General features: G+C 37.8%; 3 protein-coding genes across 16 annotated transcripts in view; all 3 read right to left on the reverse strand.

Annotated features, from left to right (window-relative positions):
* The window catches only part of kcnc3a (potassium voltage-gated channel, Shaw-related subfamily, member 3a), a 67,127-nt gene extending 61,096 nt beyond the window's left edge, over nucleotides 1–6,031 (reverse strand). For 12 of the 14 annotated variants that reach the window (XM_058770093.1, XM_058770087.1, XM_058770092.1 and 9 more), the window contains exon 1: nucleotides 5,149–6,031. In XM_058770093.1, coding sequence (XP_058626076.1) covers nucleotides 5,149–5,210 — 62 coding nt within the window. In that variant the 5' untranslated portion in view covers nucleotides 5,211–6,031. Of the gene's footprint in view, nucleotides 1–1,370; nucleotides 1,620–5,148 lie in introns of all 14 variants that reach the window. The other 2 variants (XM_058770090.1, XM_058770088.1) reach the window with 2 other exon arrangements.
* Nucleotides 6,032–7,545: 1,514 nt separating this feature from the next.
* Nucleotides 7,546–12,097, reverse strand: zgc:193811 (uncharacterized protein LOC559801 homolog). Its single transcript, XM_058769206.1, has 5 exons — nucleotides 11,685–12,097; nucleotides 11,075–11,254; nucleotides 10,545–10,661; nucleotides 9,422–9,513; nucleotides 7,546–8,066 (listed from the first exon to the last, which is right to left on the reverse strand). Exons 1-5 carry the CDS (start codon nucleotides 11,907–11,909, stop codon nucleotides 7,712–7,714), a joined length of 969 nt encoding a protein of 322 aa, XP_058625189.1. The 5' UTR covers nucleotides 11,910–12,097; the 3' UTR covers nucleotides 7,546–7,711.
* A 375-nt stretch (nucleotides 12,098–12,472) lies between these two features.
* Nucleotides 12,473–19,238, reverse strand: lin7b (lin-7 homolog B (C. elegans)). The gene is made up of 6 exons (XM_058769207.1): nucleotides 18,828–19,238; nucleotides 18,131–18,249; nucleotides 15,235–15,306; nucleotides 14,940–15,149; nucleotides 14,644–14,807; nucleotides 12,473–13,270 (listed from the first exon to the last, which is right to left on the reverse strand). Exons 1-6 carry the CDS (start codon nucleotides 18,901–18,903, stop codon nucleotides 13,249–13,251), a joined length of 663 nt encoding a protein of 220 aa, XP_058625190.1. The 5' UTR covers nucleotides 18,904–19,238; the 3' UTR covers nucleotides 12,473–13,248.
* Nucleotides 19,239–19,371: the final 133 nt, after the last annotated feature.

Genomic DNA, 19,371 nt, shown 5'->3' on the forward strand with positions numbered 1-19,371 from the left:
TTTCAACGAAGAACCTTTAACATCCATGGAGATTATTCAAATGTTCTTCACACTAATAATAATAATAATAAAAAAGGTTAAGAACTGCTCACTGAAAGGTTCTTTGGGGAACCCAAATCGTTCTTTTATGGTTCTACTGCAAAACCGCCTTTGGGGACCTTTATTTTTAAAGAGCATCATATGTAGCATTTAAGAACTAACACATACCGTTTAGGGGTAAATGTAAGTAGGTGTACCTTTTAAATTGTACTGCCCCAGTTTTGTAACTTTTTTAAGAGTGCAGGTGGTGCAATGCAATGTCAATTCAGATTTAGTCAAAATCCTATTGAAATTTACAAGAAACTGCAAATATAAGACCATTGTCTGTCGGATGTCATATACCTAAGGTTCTTTATGGGATAGTCTACTCATTGGGCTTGGAAAAGAGAGGGCCTGTCCATAAAAACTGTGTCAAAATGACGGCCCTAGCCAACATACAAAATCAGAAGAATGATGATGCAGGTATGGCATAAGTGTTTTAATGAAGGAGTGAGTTCAATATACGTTCAAGTGTCACATAATAAACAGGAAAGAGACCCCTCCTCCTCTTCAATGCCCACCCATCTTTCCTTTTCCGTCTTTTACCATCACTCAGCTCTCATGTCCCTCAATTCACTAAAACACTCTGCTCAATTACAGCGAAGGGAGATGAAAATGACTAATGTTTCACAGCCACCCCCCTCCCCACACCATACTCTCAGCGTATCCAATAGAAAGAGGGAGAGGAAGAAAATGAGAGCGAGAGGAAGGGTGGGAGGAAGAGGGAGAAAAGCTAAAGGCAGAACGATTATTTGCTGAGCTACACAAAATAGGGAGAAAAGACTGCAGAGCATTAACTCTTACACTATCTCTCTCTGGGCAGTGCTAATGTTATGCAGACCGTTCAGTACAGTCTGTGTACAGTATTAACCTTGGTTACCGACGTTAAATACAGAAAATCGTAATTGTTTTGAGTGTGCAATCGTCAGATTTACCTAAAAAGGGTTAGTTTCACGTAACCTCTCTTATGCATATTCATGTTTTCATTCCATTACACGAAGCAAGTGCTTTAAAAACTGAATGTTTTCACTTCATAGCTATAGTGAAACAAATGAGTCCTGGCTCTCTTTTTCCAATCAAAATGTCCCATTTTGGAAATATGGAACAGGGACGCTATTATCTTTTTCTCTTGGGGTCGTTGTGCACTGTGGTAACATGCCATTTGTAGCTGATTTAACCTTTAAAAATTACTTTTGTTAGTGTGACCTAATGTAGGCACATTGCCTCCATGTTAAATAAGGGTTTTAAACGTAATAAAACAAGTTACTACATGAAGCATTTTTTACTCTTACCTAGCAAAACATTTTTTACAGTGTACAAGGGTCAGATTTCACCGACAAATGTCCTCCTTCCGTGTTTTGCTGTGTTGTCTTTTTTGCTTTCTCAATAACTCTCCTATATCTGTTTCTCTTGTTTGGCTGTGCTGCATGGCTGTTCCATACATATCTGTCAAACTGTCTTCCCTCATTACTTATCCACTCTTATCCATTCTCCTGAGCTCACTCTTCCTCTTGCTTTCCCTTATGTCCCCCTGTGATTAACTGTTGAAACAAAGATCACAGGAATATGAGAACTGTAGGAAGGAGAGAGGCTGAATCATATGAAACATGTAACTGAGATGCTGGTTTCTGCTTTCAGCACCACGGACAGCGTATGAGTTTCAGTTAATCATTTAAAGCAGTATAAGCACTGGAAATGAAAATGAGCACAACAGTGTTTCATAACAGACATAAACTGAAGAGTCATGAATAAAATACAAAAATAAACCTAATAATAATCATAATATAAAGTAATTATAAAATAATCATGTAAAAACTCAACCCACAACTGTGCTGTTGTTTCACTGCTTTTACAATCTATATTCGCATAGTAGTTATTATATATAACTAAATCTTCAAAAGTGGAAACACTTTGGCTCTGCTACACCATCAAAGCATCACTATGTTCGTCTGGGCCGCCCAACATAGCAATATTAGCTAAACCAGTCCCGTTTTTGCAAGGTATTTAAATATGCCAAGCTTGTGGGAATAACTATAAGGAACACAATGGAGTAAATAAATAAAATGATGAATAGGAAAAACTGAAACTGAAAGGAAACTAGGGAAAAAAGTTGTGCTGACAAAGCAAAAAAAAAAAAAAAGGTTCTCACTAAAAAGGGAAATCATTGTTAAGTGTGTGTGCCTGGATGGGGAGTACATTAAAGTGTGTATGTCCATGGGGATGGGGGTTGGTTGTAAGGACAGATACGCCTATAAAAGACAACAGCACTATATCGACAGAGAGCATGGAGAGAGGAAAAAGGGAGAGAACATGTTACGGCCACTGAGGGAAATGTGAAGGAATGACTGCAGCAAAGGTAAATGAAGCTCCATTCATAAATTATTAAATTTCTATAAAAGAGAAGTGATATATGCATGCATTGTTATGAGAAGAAGGTAGAACTCAACCATATCTATGCCCTTTTTCTTTTATCGTACAGTATGCTGTAGTGCGTCTGCATTGTACCTTCACTCTAACTCCCTTTCTCTCTGTCTGGTGCAGTGTAGGTTCTTTGGATTTTTCTGCTTGCTATCCCACTGCAGTTGAAGCTCGGCGGTGCTCAAAGGCCACCTAGAGGACTCATTGGGGAACTGTACAGCACAAAATACTGCAGTACCCCCTCCTCTTCAAGCTTTCTCCCCGACTGAGGTATGGATGCCTTATGCAAACCATCTGTCGATGCATTGCATACAGGTTTGTGTCCCTTTTTAGCCCATACACCCTTTAATTAACTGAAATCACTTAACAAATGCAATTCAATCGCTGATTTATATGAACTGACCATGTATTATCTCAGAGCTTCCTGATCTGAGTGATTAAGGCTTTTTGCAATCCTTTCCTTGTTCTCTCTCTCCGTTATTTGTGTGCACTAAGCTACTCTCAGCCGAGTTGCTCATATCGACGTCTCTTGTGGAATAGCACTAAGAGAAAATAAATTAACAGAGCAAGGACGCTTACGCACACAAACACAGACACATTGAAAAAAAAGCAATGTCACAGCACAATTAATTAGCTTTAAATGAATTAAGCTGTGCAAAGACAAACTACAAAGCACTGGCACATATACGATATATCCTCAGAAGGTCATCAGTCAGATTTTGACCTCTGCTTTGAAACTAATCACAGCTCTGTTCTCAGCCCTTTTATTTTCAGTCAAGAGAGTGAGAGAGAGAGATTCAGAAAGGGGCTTAGAGGACTCATCTTACAGTGGCAGCATTGAGACGTGCATGACTATATTTCCATATCTAGCACTAACAGTGTTCTTAAGATAGTTATAACCCCACTCCCTCCTCCTCCCCCAGCCTCGCCTCTCGTTAAAACCTAATTAATAAAAGTGCCCTCTCCGGTTAATTACCATCCCTTTATAGTCCCCCATTAAGTACTCAGGGAATGAAGCCGGTGAGGGATGGGATATAATTGTGTTAAGCCAAATCACACATGAACTTGATGGAAACTATTCTTAGTGGTGGGAAAGAATGGAGTAGGGTGACAAAAAATTACAAAAAAAAAAAAAAGAACTGAAAAACAGACGGAGGACAGAGAAGGTCAAAACGGGGGTCATCTCAGGTGATGTGTAAGGGTCATACTGTTAGGAAGGAATGTATTTGTAAGGATGCAAAATCATGGAACGGCAGCAGGAGGGAAAGTAAATGGTTTGAAATAAAGCACTGCCAATGGGATGTGAGTGGGCAAAGGAGGGAGGGGGAAAGGGAGGGACCAAAAGCTGAGAGAAACAAACAGAAAAAGTTTAACTGGTGTATGTGATAAGATGAGAAAGTGTAGAGGAAGAGGAAAACTAGTTAGAACAAAAGTATTGATTACAGATCAGTAGGCTATTTCTCAACAGGTTCAGGGGCTCAGATTATATATCAGACAGTTAAAAGTAAACAATTTGGTTATCTGACCTATAGTTTCTATTATCTGCATTTATCATTGTTTTATGTTATTATTATCCGTGACCCTATTGGAACCCATTTTTTTTCAAGATCCACCTGTTTTTAGAGTATTAGCAAGAGATGTAGGGGTCACGGTAGCCCCAGTCAACATAAACGTTCTAGAGTTTTGTTCGCATTTGATTGTAGAGAACCTTGCCATTGGGTAGGGAGTGAAGAAAGAAAAAGAAGAAAGAAACTGCTTATGCAGTGCATGGAACCAGAACAATCAGTTCCCTATAACATACAGAAGGGCAAACACTTGGCAAGTCTGTTTCAGAGGGCATAAATAGCGGGCAGACAGGTATAAGTAAGATTTGACATTTATGTTGACAGAGAAAAGACACCTACATACCTATCAATGTGACTGTGTGAAGAAGAAAAAAATCAGACACAAATTGTGGGACATAAAACGTCCATGTATTTGTTGGACTGACAAATCAAAATAATGTAACACCAGAAATACCTTAAAGTATTTACAAATAAAATTATGAAGGGGTTTAAGTTGTGTGCGAATTATTGAGTGACCTTTAGGGGGTCTACTTTTTCTGTCAGTAATTTACGTCTCACACCTCTATTACAGTTAGCTAATTGTCAACTAATAGAGAGTTTTAACAAAACACACGGTTGGTGTGAACGATTCATATAGTGTAAATATATAATTATGTGACAAGTATCGGGATACTTTTATTGTGACTTGTACCGCCCGATAGCGCTACTGTTTCCTTGGTTACCTCCTCAGAATTCTATTCGCGAACGTCTATTTAACATATTCTGACAAAACCTTGTAATGTGACTTTTATGGTTAGCAAAACGCTGTAATACCGTACAAATGCTTACATATGAAAAATAAATACACCAAATCTTAATTACGGTGCTTAGACCACGTCCCTCCCATAATTCGCACACGGGTTTAGGTGGCAAAAACAAAGTAGACCTGACTACTACTTGTTGAGCTCGTTGACTGGCAGTGGCAGGCCTTTTTGCAGCAGTACACCGGGCACACAGACAGAAATACTCAGAACATAGGTGATATTTTGTCACGTGTACACAAAATCACGACACAGACACAGCACAAACACCTACATTACATACTTACTCGCTTTGGGTCTGGCTCTGTTCGCGTGCGTGCAGTGTGCGTGTCACTGAACACACACACATGAACACACAAACTGCACAAAAATGCTACGTGGAATTTACTATGTTTTCTGATTGAACGGAGGGATCCTCTTGGCGTAGGTCCAAACGACTGTGCAGAAACCTAAGATTTTGTTCTCTATAAAATGGCTACAGTTATGAATAATGCAATATAGCCTATTCTTGCTAAAACACCTGCTAGTTGAAAACAACGCAACTGTGCTATAGTGCGTAGGTCAGTTCCTTTAGTGATACAAAAGACTAGCCTACGAAAAATATAATTTATCACCTAAGTTGCACCTTTGCTGTCCTTGTTCCTCAAATAAATTATTCTCGTTATGTACATAGATGTTACAGGTCTAATATAAAAAAATATTTGCTTGGTAAATAAGCATTTCTATTGTTTAACAAAGCTCGTGTTAACCTTTTACTTTTATTCCCTAAACGAAACAGTCTATTCAACCAAGCGAAACGTGCAGCGGGGAAACACCTCTCACTCTCTATTTGTTTAATCTTCATGCACTCACTCCATTAACAGTCTATGCCTTTCTTCTCAGTTTTAGCATCCTTTCTTCTGTATCTTCACCTGTTCCCGTTGTCCAGGGTTAAGAAGACCGTAACCAGGTCTTTAGTTGCAGACTGAGGGGTCTGTTTGAAATTATTTATGCCGAACAAGCAGCTTGCCGGGCACGACTAGAAATGTTATTCCTTAAGCTGCCTCTCTTATTTCTTCCGTTCGTTTTTTTCCCTCCCTTTTTTTCCTCTGTCGATGTTTTTGTTTTGTAAATCTGTATTTCCATGCAATTTATTCCTTAATCTAATGGTGACATGGGATCCCTCTGTGTTGTTCCCTCCCTTTAGCTCTTTAAAGGGAAAGGTGGCAGCTGGTGCCCCCTCCCCAAACCCCACCCTGTGCCATTTAACCATATACACGCCAAGAAACAAACCTGTCGCTATTTCCGGCATTCTTAATAGCGTTAGCTTTATACGTGATTTAAAAAAAATAAAATAAAAATAAAGTTCTTAAAACAAAACAAAATTCCCAAACACATTCATTAACCTATCACTTAATAATGCAGAATTATATGTAAATAAATAAATAAACAGGGTTATTAATGAACATTAAATGTAGGCTATACTTTTACAATTATCAGTGTAAATCTATAACCCTGATCTCAGTCCATACAGATAAGTGTCTCCTTCTTATGGGTGTTCCAAAACAAGAGGGTGGAATTTGTGTCTCTGTGTGAAAGAGACAACGCTACACCAATTAGGATAAGCACCAGGACAGGTCACAGAATTCTGCACAAGCAGACCAAACATCCAAAGAAAATCAGATAATGCAAGCAGGGCTAACGTATGCATATATCGAAAGAATAATATCCTGAAGGGACACGCCTGAATATGGAAACTTCTATCATTTAGCCTGTAAGTAAAGCTGAGGACAATAAGAGGTCATAGATGTCTAGACATGGTCAATAATGATTATTCTTTCTGATCTTTTAACTACCCCTTACCTATTTTATTTGCTTTTAATAGCTGTCTAAAAGGTAAATCTAGCCTCCTCTGTTTCAAAATCTTTGCATTCACCTGTTCCTTAATTTTTTTATTCATCTAGCTTCCATATATGGCCTTAAATTAGTCTTGCTTGCTCTCTTGCTCTCTCTTTGGCATGTTGCCGGAGGCAGAGCTGGGGGAGGAGAGTGAAATGTCGCAAGAGCAAGTTGGTGGAGGAAACTGGGTGGGACAAAATTCAGACTATATTGCAACATTCTTACTAATTCTCTATATTTTACCCATTACCCCACCCTCTCTGTTTTGTTTTAGGCTCTCTTTATGAGATCACGAGCAGAGAAAGGTAGTGTTTAAGCACACACTACTGTGCAACACTCTTGGGTTGTCTAGGTGTGCAGCCAACTGCCTCCTCAGCGATATTTCTGTCTCTTCCTGGTTTTCCCTCCTTACTTGCAACTTTTCCCCCTGGGATTTTAAGCACACGTCTTGTAATCTTCAGAAGCATACATTTTATATAAAATGCACTAAATTCTTTCATATATAGTCAATTACAGCATACTGGGAAAGATTTACTCACCTTCATGTCTTTCCAAACCTTTGACTTTTTTTCTTCTGTGGATCACAAGACACTATTTTGATAGTCAACGACTTCAGTATATGGACAAAAAAGCTGAATGATTTTCAAAATATCTCCTGTTGCGTTCCACAGAAGTCAGTCAGTCATACACATTTCAAATGACATGAGCATGAGATAAGCAAAGAAGTTTGATTTTTGTATGAACTATCTCTTTAAGGATAAAGAATACATACATCCAGGCACACGCTCCAGATCAATAAATCAATAACGTTTCCACCAATCACTTGTTTTTGTTCTCCATTTATTATTGACCCTCTGAGTGACAAAATAAAAGCATGAAAATTAAGCAATATTGATGAAACCATTTTTTGAAGTTCAGATCAATTATAACAAAACTGAAAATCAAACCATCCACCCTACTTTGTCTATTTTCTTATACCATAGACATCTTATTTCCTCCATATGTCTGATTCTCAGTACTATACATTTTAGGAACACCTAAAATGTCCAGTAACACACCTCTACCACCATCTTCTTGCCATTTCACCCCACTTTGTGCAACACCAGTGGCTTGCAATGTTGGGGGACGCACAGGTACAGTAAAACTATCCATATACAGACTACTTTTACCCCTGTGGGGCACAGGCAGAGGTGTGCGAGGCAGCCGGGGTTGACATGATAGGGTGGATGGAGCTTTGTGTGCAGGAAGTCGGCTGTGAGCTCCGCTCTTGGTAAAGGTTCCATTAAAGGTAGCTGCATCCAGGACAGAGCAAGGAGACAAATCTGACCTGAAAAAGAGGATTATCAATAACAGAGGAAAAGAAAATGATTTAGTGACGCAAGAAAAGGCACAAGGTTCTCAGATGAGTATTAATACATTGCATGCACATACTAGTGCTTTGAAGTCTATTATCTTCTTGCCTTACCTCTATGCTGACCATTCACTTAGCTCATATATTACTTTTATATCGTGGCTCCTCTGAGACTAAAGCTCTTCATTCCATAGCATAAGGAAATGTCTTTGTATATTACACACCATTGCTGCCTCAATAAAAGAGCTAAAACACAGGAAGGAGGTTTAAGTGCTCTTAAAACAATTTGTTCTTAGTTATGAAGTCAGCAAAGCAGATGTACCCATTTAAAAAAAATAGAGAGACCATATGTCACACTGTCATACAAAGACTTTCTGTGAAGAGGTGTGTGAATTAATGTCAATAAGTGTTTGTGACCTTGAGTACTGCCCACCAATCAAGAGCTGACAAGGTTCACGAGGCCAGGCCAGAAGGTGAGATGAGTGATGCTTCACTAAATCATTTTAATAAGGCCTGCAGCAGGCCAACGTGAAAAATAAAGCATCTGTCTAATGCTGCAAATTCAAAGCTGGATGAACCTTAAGCTAAAGATCATTAAAGGATAAAAATCATTCAAAATTTTTAAATTTTAAATTCTGTCATCATTTACTTAACCCCATGTCGTTCCAAACTTATGACTTTGTTCTATGGAACATAAAAGAAGAATGTTTCAACAGATTTTCTTTACAGATAGGAAGAAAATGGTGCCCAAAACAATACTGTATGCACAAATAATAACATTTTATTTATTTAATAACATCATGCAGGTTTGGAACGATATGCGGGTGAATAAATGAAAGAATTTTAATTTTTTAGTAGAAATATTCCTTTACATCATCTAAAAAACTGTTTTGCAATCAGTTCTGACCCTGAACATTCTGTCTGTTGAAGTGACCATGTGTAAAGTCATTTTTTGTTCAGTTAAATAACCTGTGTAGAATGTGTTACATGCACCGTAATTCTAAATAATCAAACAAAGCGAGATATCCATTCTGCTGCTATACACAGTCAAAAGTCTGCAACTACTTGAAGCTGCACATGATTCACTATAGGCCAGATTTCAGAATTACATCACCCCTGATGTTCTGGTGACGGATGCTTTGCTCTAATGGCATCTAGAAGCAGATTTCTCAAATAGTACATTACCCTCCACTTACATCTTGGGATGGAATCACGGAATCCTTTGATCTCCCTCATCACTTTTGAGAATCCACCACTGCTGACCTCAGATCTCAGAATTAGCATTTAATTCATCAGTGAATTCACACCGCCCTCTGGTGGTGGAGAGTTACCTGTTAAAGTGCTTGAAGTCGGTCTTGGTTGTACTGCGTACTGGTTCCTGCACAAACGCCATTTGAGTCGTTTCCAGCTGTCTGTACAGTGCCTGATTAAAATCAAGAGAAGTGTGAGTCATTCCATCAACCTAGAAGCTCCAGTGGGGATAAAACTGCTGTCTGTGGAGCGCTACTGAATCCTCATGGCTATGAGACCCATCCATTATGATACTTTGCATGAATTAGCATTTTTTAATATTGATGAAATTCCCTACTCCCTAACATTTCAAAGATGTGAAATCTTTGAAATGTTTCCCCAAAAAGCAGCTTTGTGTGGCTCTCAGTGCAAAATTTACTCGGTAACACTTTAATTTAAGGTGTCCTTGTTACACATTACATGTACATACTATTATAATAACAATTAATTATGCATAATTTCATGCAAGTAACCATAAGCCAAACCCTAATCCTAACCTTAACCATATGGTAAGTACATTTAGCCTAGTTAATTAATATTACTCAGTATTTAAATGAATAACTACACTGCAACAAGGACACCTTAAAATAAAGTATAACCATTTACTCTTAAAGAAATATTTTTGGTTCAATACAAATTAAAAAGACTCCCTCATATCGTTACAAATCTGTACGACTTTCTTCAGTGGAACACAAAAGATGATTTTATTTTTATTTTTTTGCACATACAATCAAAGTCAGTGGTTACGACAGCTATTTGGTTTCTAGTGTTCTTCAAAATATCTTTAAAAAAGTATGTCATAAGTTTGGAAAGACATGAGGGTGAGTAAATGATGACAAATATAATTTTTGGGTGAACTATCCCTTTAGGTTCAATCGACAGCATTTGTGGCATAATGTTAATTACTGAAAAAATGATTTATCCCTCATTCTCAATTTTTGGGATTTTATGGATGAAATTTTATAAAATACATTAATTCGCCTGTTAGATGTGCCAGATGTATATCATGTGGCTATACTTTTAAAATGGCGAGTATTTTAATGTTTACAGATTGTTCCATGTCACTTTCATTGTAAGTGCCTCAGACTTTGTTTTTTTCTAGAGAAAAGGATGGACAAGTAGAAATTTTTCCCGAGCCTACAATGTTCAGCCTCTTTATCTCACCTGCATCATGCTATAGTGTTCAGCCGGAGGCTCACGTGCTGCTAATTGACCTCTGTAGCAGTCCTGCATTTCACTGATAGGATTAGAGACCACTCTCACTGTTGGCCTGTCTTTGAGCTGCAGAGGATCAAACAGACACATATGAATGACATACAAGAAGACATTAAATTCCAACAACCTCCCAAAATCTCCAAAGAAAAACTCATTTTACACACACACACACACACACAACTCTGTATAGCTATCTTTGTGAGGACATACATTGACACAATGCAATCTCTAGCTCCTTACCCTAACCTTCAGAACTAAGTGCCTCACCCAAACCCTTACCCTAAACCTACCCTTTACCCAATTATAAACTGACCCCTAAACCCAAGTCTTGACCCTCAAACAGGCCTTTAAAGGGGTCCCAGAAAGTGAGGACCGGCCAAAATGTCCTCACTTTACAAGACTGTCCTCACTCTGATGGTCTAAAACTCAAACCGGCCCTCACAAAGATAGCTGTACAAGTGCACACACACACACCTCACCCTCAGGGCCAGCTCGTTGAGGAAGTGTGTGGTCCAGTGCGCAGGGGCTTTAGAGTGGATTTCATTGTACAGAGGTCCGTTCAGTGGCTTTCTGTCATGCTCGGTGTGCGAGGTGAGAGAGAAGTGAGCAGAGGCAGGAACTTTGTTCTGACGCTGGAGGACTGGAGGAAGAGGGGCATTCTGGGGCAGCGACAAGAAGGTAGTTGAAGGTATCTATAGAATCACATCTTGTTTCTTCGGTTGTGTACCATTAGGGCAGTCAACAAGAAAGGTTAAAGTCTAGAACACTTTAAACCTGAGGTTTATTTATGATGTTATAAATATTTACTAACAAGTTCTTCCATATATGCAGTACACAGCATGGCATAAAAGCTCTAGATAAGAAAATCAAAAACACAATATTATCTAGTTTCTGATAAAGCCTAACGTTAACTCTAATATGGTTTTCCTTGTCGTCCTACAGACAGACTAAACTCCGTTAATTTGTTCAGTGTCGTTTTCGGTCTAAGAAGTTGCTATAATAGCAAGCTGCCAGCTTAACTGCAGTAACAACAACTCTTGTAACTAGGGTTACCATGATTTTGGTAAAAGTGATGTTTTTCGTGCCTACCTTGCGAGTTTTAAAGTAAAACGGGAAAGGCTGCAGATGCGCGTGTCCAATGGTTGTGCTGGTTTGGACATTTCGTCTCTGGTTATCCATTTGCTTCATATAAAATAAACCCATACAATAAGCAACCAAATAGATCCAGGAACTCCTTTCCGTCGAAAATAAGACAAGTGAAATATTACTGATAAGACCCTTTATGCGTTTAGTCATAGATAATGCTGCCCCCATCCATAGGAATGGAGTCGGCCTAGTTTACGCTTATCTGCTGCTATGGAAACGAGCGCGCGCCCAAGAGCGTACACAGAGAAACAATCAGTAACATTAACCAGTCCTCGATCATATGAGAGTTTTCCGAGGAACGTGAACCTAAATAGTTAAAAAGATGAAACAATAAGAGTAAATTAATAAATAACATAGTAACTTCTATAATTATTATAGGCAGGTATTAGGATCTTCTTAGCAGAGAAGCAGATTTTACCATATTTCTTTCTTTCTTTCTTAAAAGTGAAAGTGGTATTAGGGCCATTCACATTAGAGATGAATTTAATAAAATCTATCAAAATAACGAAAGAAAGTACATTGTGATATTTTCATGACAATGAATCCCAATTTTCATGACAATTAAATTCGAATAAACCATAATGCGAAACAAATGCTCCCTCTCATTATTACAAAAAGAATAAAAATAAAAGGTATATAGTAAATTATTAAAATAGCTATGATATTTTGTCACAACTTTGTTGATCATGGTAAATGTTTATTATCTGTTGGCATAAATTAACTCACCAGACTATTAAATAACATTGTTGGTTTTAATGTATGAATAAATATATAAATAAACTCAAAAATTCAAGCATTGAACATAGGCACTATGACTGGCATCACAAAGCCACTCATAGCAGCACACTGTCATGACGACCCTATTTGAGTATGGCATGCCTAGTACGGAGCAATCTGTTCATGCTTGGTACAGAGCAATCAGTTCATTCAGGAAGTGTCTTCTGCGATAACAGTGTTTGTGTGCTCCTGATGTAGTTCACACAGAGCAGAACACATGATACAAGAATACTTACAGAAATGGGATGCATAGCTTTAACTCTATTGTCAATGCATGTTTTCTGAAACACCGACTCAATACGTGAATGAATGAATGAATAATGGTAAGTAGGAGCCATCATGCCATTCAGTTCAGCATTAATCCTACGGCAAAAAGACACAAAGTCCTATAAGTACACACACTGTGTATTTGCACTAGCCAGCCAATTTTTGAAGTTCTCTTCTGTGCTAACAGACACACATAACCCCCGAGAACATCACAGGGTGCAGGGTCCACATAAGAACACAATAGAAATTTAGACTCAAGACAGACCAGATGCACTATGCAGTCTCTCCCTCTGCATGGCCAGGGAAAATAGTATATTTGAGGTCTACATGTTTTGAGATCGTTCCACTAACATATAAATAGCTAAGGGTAGTCAACACTGATCTCCTCTGGGTCTTCTGTCATCCTATAGGAGCAGAGAGGGTGGGAGAATGGATCAGCAGGTCAGTCAGAGGTTGAGACTGGTTACCCCCTGGACTCCAAAGACCTGTCGGTGAAAAGACAACGATGGATTAAATTTCAAAATACAGATAGGCTACAAGCACATTCAGTAGAATATGGCATATTTCATTAAAGAAATTTAAAGGAATAGTTCATTTAAAAATGAAAATTCTGTCATTAATTACTCACCCTCATGTCGTTCCAAACCTGTAAGACCTTCGCTCATCTTCAGAACACAAATTAAGATATTTTTGATGAAATCTGAGAGCTTTCTGAACCTCCATAGACAGCAATGCAACTACCACATTCAAGTCCCAGAAATGTAGTAAGGACATCGATATAATAGTCCATGTGACATCAGTGGTTCAACTGTAATTTTATGAAACTACGAGAATACTTCAACAATCACTTCAATCAACAATTTCTTCTCTTCCGTGTCAGTCGACACACGTTCACGAGAGTACCACGATGTATATGTTCACATTCTCGTAGCTTCATAACATTACGGTTGAACCACTGTCACATGGACTATTATATCGATGTCCTTACTACCTTTCTGGGCCATAAAATGTTTCAGTTGTCTATGGAGGGTCAGAAGCTCTCGGATTTCATAAAAAATATCTTAATTTGTGTTCTGAAGATGAACGAAGGACTTGCAGTTTGGAACGACGTGAGGGTGAGTAATTATTGACAGAATTTTCATTTTTTGGAGAACTATCCCTTTAACATGACAATTACATTTTTATTTTATTAATTTTAACAGTCTGTTGTACACACTGTCTACTGTAATAAACAAAAAAATAAATGTTGTGAGATACACTACCATTCAGTAAGTTCTGAGGGAAATGAGTGCTTATATTCAGCAAGGATGTATTAAATTTCAAATGGATCAAAAGTGACAGAAAAGACATTTATGTTAAAAAAGATTTATATTTCAAATAAATGCTGTTCTTTTGTACTATTCATCAAAGAATCCTAAAAATGTATCACATTTTATGCAAAAAATATGAAGTATCACAACTGTTTTCAAAACTGATCATACAAAATGTTTCTGAGGCAGAAAATCAGCATATTAGAATGATTTCTGGAGGATCATGTGACACTTAATACTGGAGTAATGATGCTGAAAATCCAGCTTTGCCATCACAGAAATAAAATACATTTTAAAATACATTAAAATACAAAACAGTTGCTTTAAATTGTAATATTATTTCACAATTTTTTATGTATATTTGACTGAATAAATGCAGCCTTGGTAAGGATAAAAGATCTTACCAATCCCAAAGTTATGAACAGAAATGTATGATTTTCGAACAAAACAAAAAGGTCTTCTGATTAACGATGGGCTGAGAGATGATGAAAAGGCAAAAACAACAGAGAAAAGGTATGAAAGGAAAAGAAAGTGATAGCCACACTCACGAGTAGCTGGTATGTTGCTGGCGTCTCCTGGCACTTCTCATCTTCTCAAATCTGGCTTCCATCTCTTCTAGGACTTTAGGGGTGTAACGCACCACCAGCTTCACTGAACCCTGCGCTGCCTTTAGCAGCTCTACAGCTTTCTCATGATGTTCTCCCTCCACACTCTATACACAATGAAAAAATGAAGGACATTTTGACATCTGTTATTCTGGCAAACCACAGCTCCTAAAATCAAGGTCATTGTCACACACAGAAATATAAATGATACAACTCAAAATCCTACTGTGCCAACATACCACTCCATTAACAGAGAGCAGCTGATCTCCTCTCTTCAGACCACCCTGTCGGTCAGCAACACCCCCCGGGATGACCCTGGAGATGTAGATGGGAGAGTTTTGCTCTTTTCCACCCATGATGTTGAACCCAAGCCCCTCGTCTGTTTTAGGGAGTTCGACCACTCTTGGGTGTGCATGGCCTTCACTGGCTGCGAACGCTGCTACCGTGGCCTGGAAAAAGACACCAAAGAAGTGTTTTCTTCAGTATATGATCATTCTCCATCAATATAGTGGCAATGTTTTGGTAAAAAGTTACCTTTGCAGTGGCTTGTGCTCGGATCTCTGGCCCACCTACAATGTCCAATGTATCATAAAGCTGCTCATAGACCTTAAAAAAGGGACAGTTATTTCATTACAGTTAGTTAGTAACACTTTATAATTAATAAGATTAACAAATATTAATCACATTACACAATGCTTAGATCATTGATTAATATAAGTGTCAACATTTGAAGTGGATCAGAAAAGTTCATCAAAGTTATCCTAAGACAAGAACACATTTGGTTTTAGGACAACTCTGATGAAAGGTTTTGATTCACTTCAAATATTGACTAGTGTATACATTCAAATACCAGAAATGTCCTGAAACTTTGATTCATATTTTAGATTCAAGTGCATACATAATTCAGTTAACACAAACTGCTGATGTCTTTAAACAATAATAATGTTCATTATTGACTTCATAAAAAAATATTAATGTACAATATGTTGGTCATTATTGCAAAATAAAGCCCGGTAGTATCACACAAGACCTTGCTGTTTTGGGTTTATTTTGTGACAGTGACTGTCCATTATCTTGCTTATTACACAGCTGTTGATTACCAAATAAATAAATAAATTGGCATGACATATTGATTTTAGTCAAAATGATTTATATTTATACTATATGAGAAGAATGAGACAATACCTAATTATATATTTAACTCTCATACAAAAATCAAGAATCAAGAGCTGTGTAACAATGAAAGTTATTGTGCAGTTTTATCAGTAAATCATATGTAAGGTTTGTGAAGTAGAAGGCAAATTTTAGTGGAAAGAATCACAATCAAAGTAGACATACTGATCAAAATCTTGTCTTCCTATAATATGTTATCTCTCTGCAAAAGAGCAGGGCATCTGAAGGACATGTGAAAAATGACCAAGTCTGACAAGAGTGTCATGTAGAATATCTGTGCAAGTTGTGAACAGACTGGACTCCTGCCATTGAAACCCATTACTACAAATCAAGGAGTGAGATATGGAGACTTAAGTGAGATGCTGTCTCAAAGAGACAAGAAAGTGAGTCATTCAGGAGGAGGAACAGTGCAGCACAATTCTGTCTACGAAAAAATACCAAACACGTGTGGAGGAGGCAGACGACAAAGTGCTGTCTTATGTGGTGACACATCATTTGACTTCAAACCTTAATTTTATACCTAGCTATTTATGTTCCATTAGTGCTCTGTGAAATCAGTACAAGAAAAAAGTACAAATTAGTAAATAGTTTCACTTTTTTTCTTTCAAATATTTTTCAAATGAATGCAACATGTTCCAACTGAACAGAATCTAGCAAACAGTTTTACAGTATTTCTCAGTCGCTTTGGTGCATTTCTCACATCAGAAATGATTTTTTTTGTGCACATCATAAAAGCAGTTTCTCATTCTTTGGTACATTCATGCATCTGATTATGTACATTTGTCTGCGGTTTCCTACATTTGCTAATATCATGTTGCTCAAAATGTATTATATAGTTCTCTGTGCAATAGTCTTACCCCTCAAAACATCTAGTCATTAGTTCATCCTATAAGTCATTAAATGCTAAATGGTTCATCTAGTTGTCATAAACTGTCAAACATATTTTCTACACATTTCTATTAGACTTTTTGTAAATTTGCCATGAATTTTGCAAGAGAATCTTGACTTTCACTAATGAAGAGAATATAGATCAACCAGCTCTCTGAAATGGCTCAAAGGTGCATCTCATGAATCTTCAATTGGAAAGCATATATAGACAGAGGACAACACAAGAGTTACAAATTCTGTAACAGGGTCAACAGCCGAGAGGAAGAAGAGGAATAAGGATGCTTGGTGGAAGGGTACAGAGGCAAAACAGAGGAAGAAGCAGAAGAAGCCAAGGACAGAGGTGCATATCAGATTAAATAAGGGCCACTAGTGTGGAGCATGTTGTCAATCATGGCTGAAGGGTGCAGCTAAATATTGGGAGATCGACCATATCCTCAATAATTCAAACATTTCGAAACAGTCTCTTTCAATCAATATCACACATACAGTAGTGTGTAAATTTGTACTTTTAAAATGGATATATGGCATACATAAGAAGCGCAGCCTTCTGCATTTCAGTACAGTAACTGTCATCCAAACTGTTGCCATAGTTTACATCAGGTAACACTAACAGAGTGCACTGTTATATTGACAACATGACTAAGCATTTTGACTATCTTGTTTGTGAACAATGACACAAGGACTTTTCATTCTGATGGCACTGATATGTGACCCTGGACCACAAAACCAGTCTTAAGTAGCACGGGTATATTTGTAGCAATAGCCAAAAATACATTGTATAGGTCAAAATTATCCATTTTTATTTCATGCCAAAAATCATTAGGATATTGAGTAAAGATGATGTTCCATGAAGATATTTAGTGAATTTCCTACCGTAAATATATCAAAACTTCATTTTTGATTAGTAATATGCATTGCTAAGAACTTCATTTGGACAACTTTAGAGCTGATTTTCTCAGTATTTAGATTTTTTTGCACCCTCAGATTCCAGATTTTCAAATAGTAATATAAATGTATCTCGGCCAAATATTGTCATATCCTAACAAACCATACATCAATGGAAAGCTTATTTATTCTTATTTTTGAAAAATTGACACTTATGACTGGTTTTGTGGTCCAGGGTCACATATGTTCATTGACATAAATACTTACTTTTGAGATGAACTAAAGATTTTGAATAAGTTACAGGCTTTTGCAGGAAATCCATTGTGTGGTGCTGTTTGAACGAGTTGTTTTGAGAAATGCACATACTTCTTTACAAATATTAAGGACAATTCGAGAAATACACCAAAGCGACCGAGAAAAACTGTAACAGAAGCAAAGTCACAGCCAAGAGAACTTATGTTTGAAGGACTGAGGCAGCCTTTACCTCTCGGATAGCAGCACAGAACTTGCTCTGTAAAACTCTCTGTAGAGCCTGGAGTTTGGGAGGAGGAAGTTCACCGCTTCTTTGAAGCCTGTCCAGCAATTCTATCACTCTGCAAACATCTGGCAGAAAATAAAACATCACAGAAATATACATTAAAAAATAGATAGATAGATGGGTGGGGTAGATAGATAGATGGGTAGATAGATAGATAGGAAGGAAAGTCAACTAGTGAAAGTAATTTTTTTTTTTACATTTTTGAAGCAACATGGTTTCAAGTAATTACACTTTCAAGGCTGTTTTATTTTTAAATACCTTCCATGAAAAGTACTAAGACGACATTATGTCTAATTTAATAACTGAGTTCATTACAGTAGATCATCTGATTTTCTCAAGACAAATAAAGGGGACTAACGTTACGTAAATATCAGCGCCGATGAAGACATCTAAAGTCTAAACTAAAGCCTTTCTATATCCACAGATGACATATATATATATTCTTTTCTCAAGGAATATCAAGCATAATACAAACACCATCACTCCTACAGAAGGGGGGCATCACTCATTCACATCTTGGGCACTATACACGCCACTCAGTGCTCGTGAAGACACAACAGCCCGTCAGTTCATTGGTAAGGCTATCTGCCAGAGTATTTCCAAACAGCACTCGCGTCTGTTGGGACATAATGAAGTAAATTACCTCTTTCCAAGCAGAGCGGTTCAGTCATCGCCGCCATGTCCAGCTCTTTCCCCGGGTGATAATACGACGACATCATGAAGACCGACTGCTGCAGCGGAGGACCGAACCGTTTTCAAACGTCTTCTACCAGAGGCAGAAGTGCAATATATTAGATATCGCTTTGAAGCTGAAAGAAAGGGTCTTCAAGAGTAAAAATCAACCGTCTTCAGCAGGTTCGCAGTGAAAGAGCAGGTGCTCCGGTGGAGAGATGCGCGAGCAGCCGCTTACTGAATGACGCAATACAGCACGTCAGAGGCGCGAGAGTTCAACCTAGCGGCTGATCAGTCTTTCTTCTCATGCTTTTTTGTGGTTGTTCTTTTAACAAAAAACCCAGATAAATATTAGAACAAGACCATATGTAATGTACAGTAAACATTAAAAGGCAGTTGGCTCAGTGGTAGAGCATTGCGTTAGCAGCGCAGAAGGGCGTGGGTTCAATTCCCAGGGAACACATACTGGTAAAATAAATAAAATTATATTCTTTGAAGTGATGAGTAAAGTAAAA

This window comes from Onychostoma macrolepis, chromosome 03 (assembly GCF_012432095.1).
Source record: "Onychostoma macrolepis isolate SWU-2019 chromosome 03, ASM1243209v1, whole genome shotgun sequence".
NCBI classification, from domain to species: domain Eukaryota; kingdom Metazoa; phylum Chordata; class Actinopteri; order Cypriniformes; family Cyprinidae; genus Onychostoma; species Onychostoma macrolepis.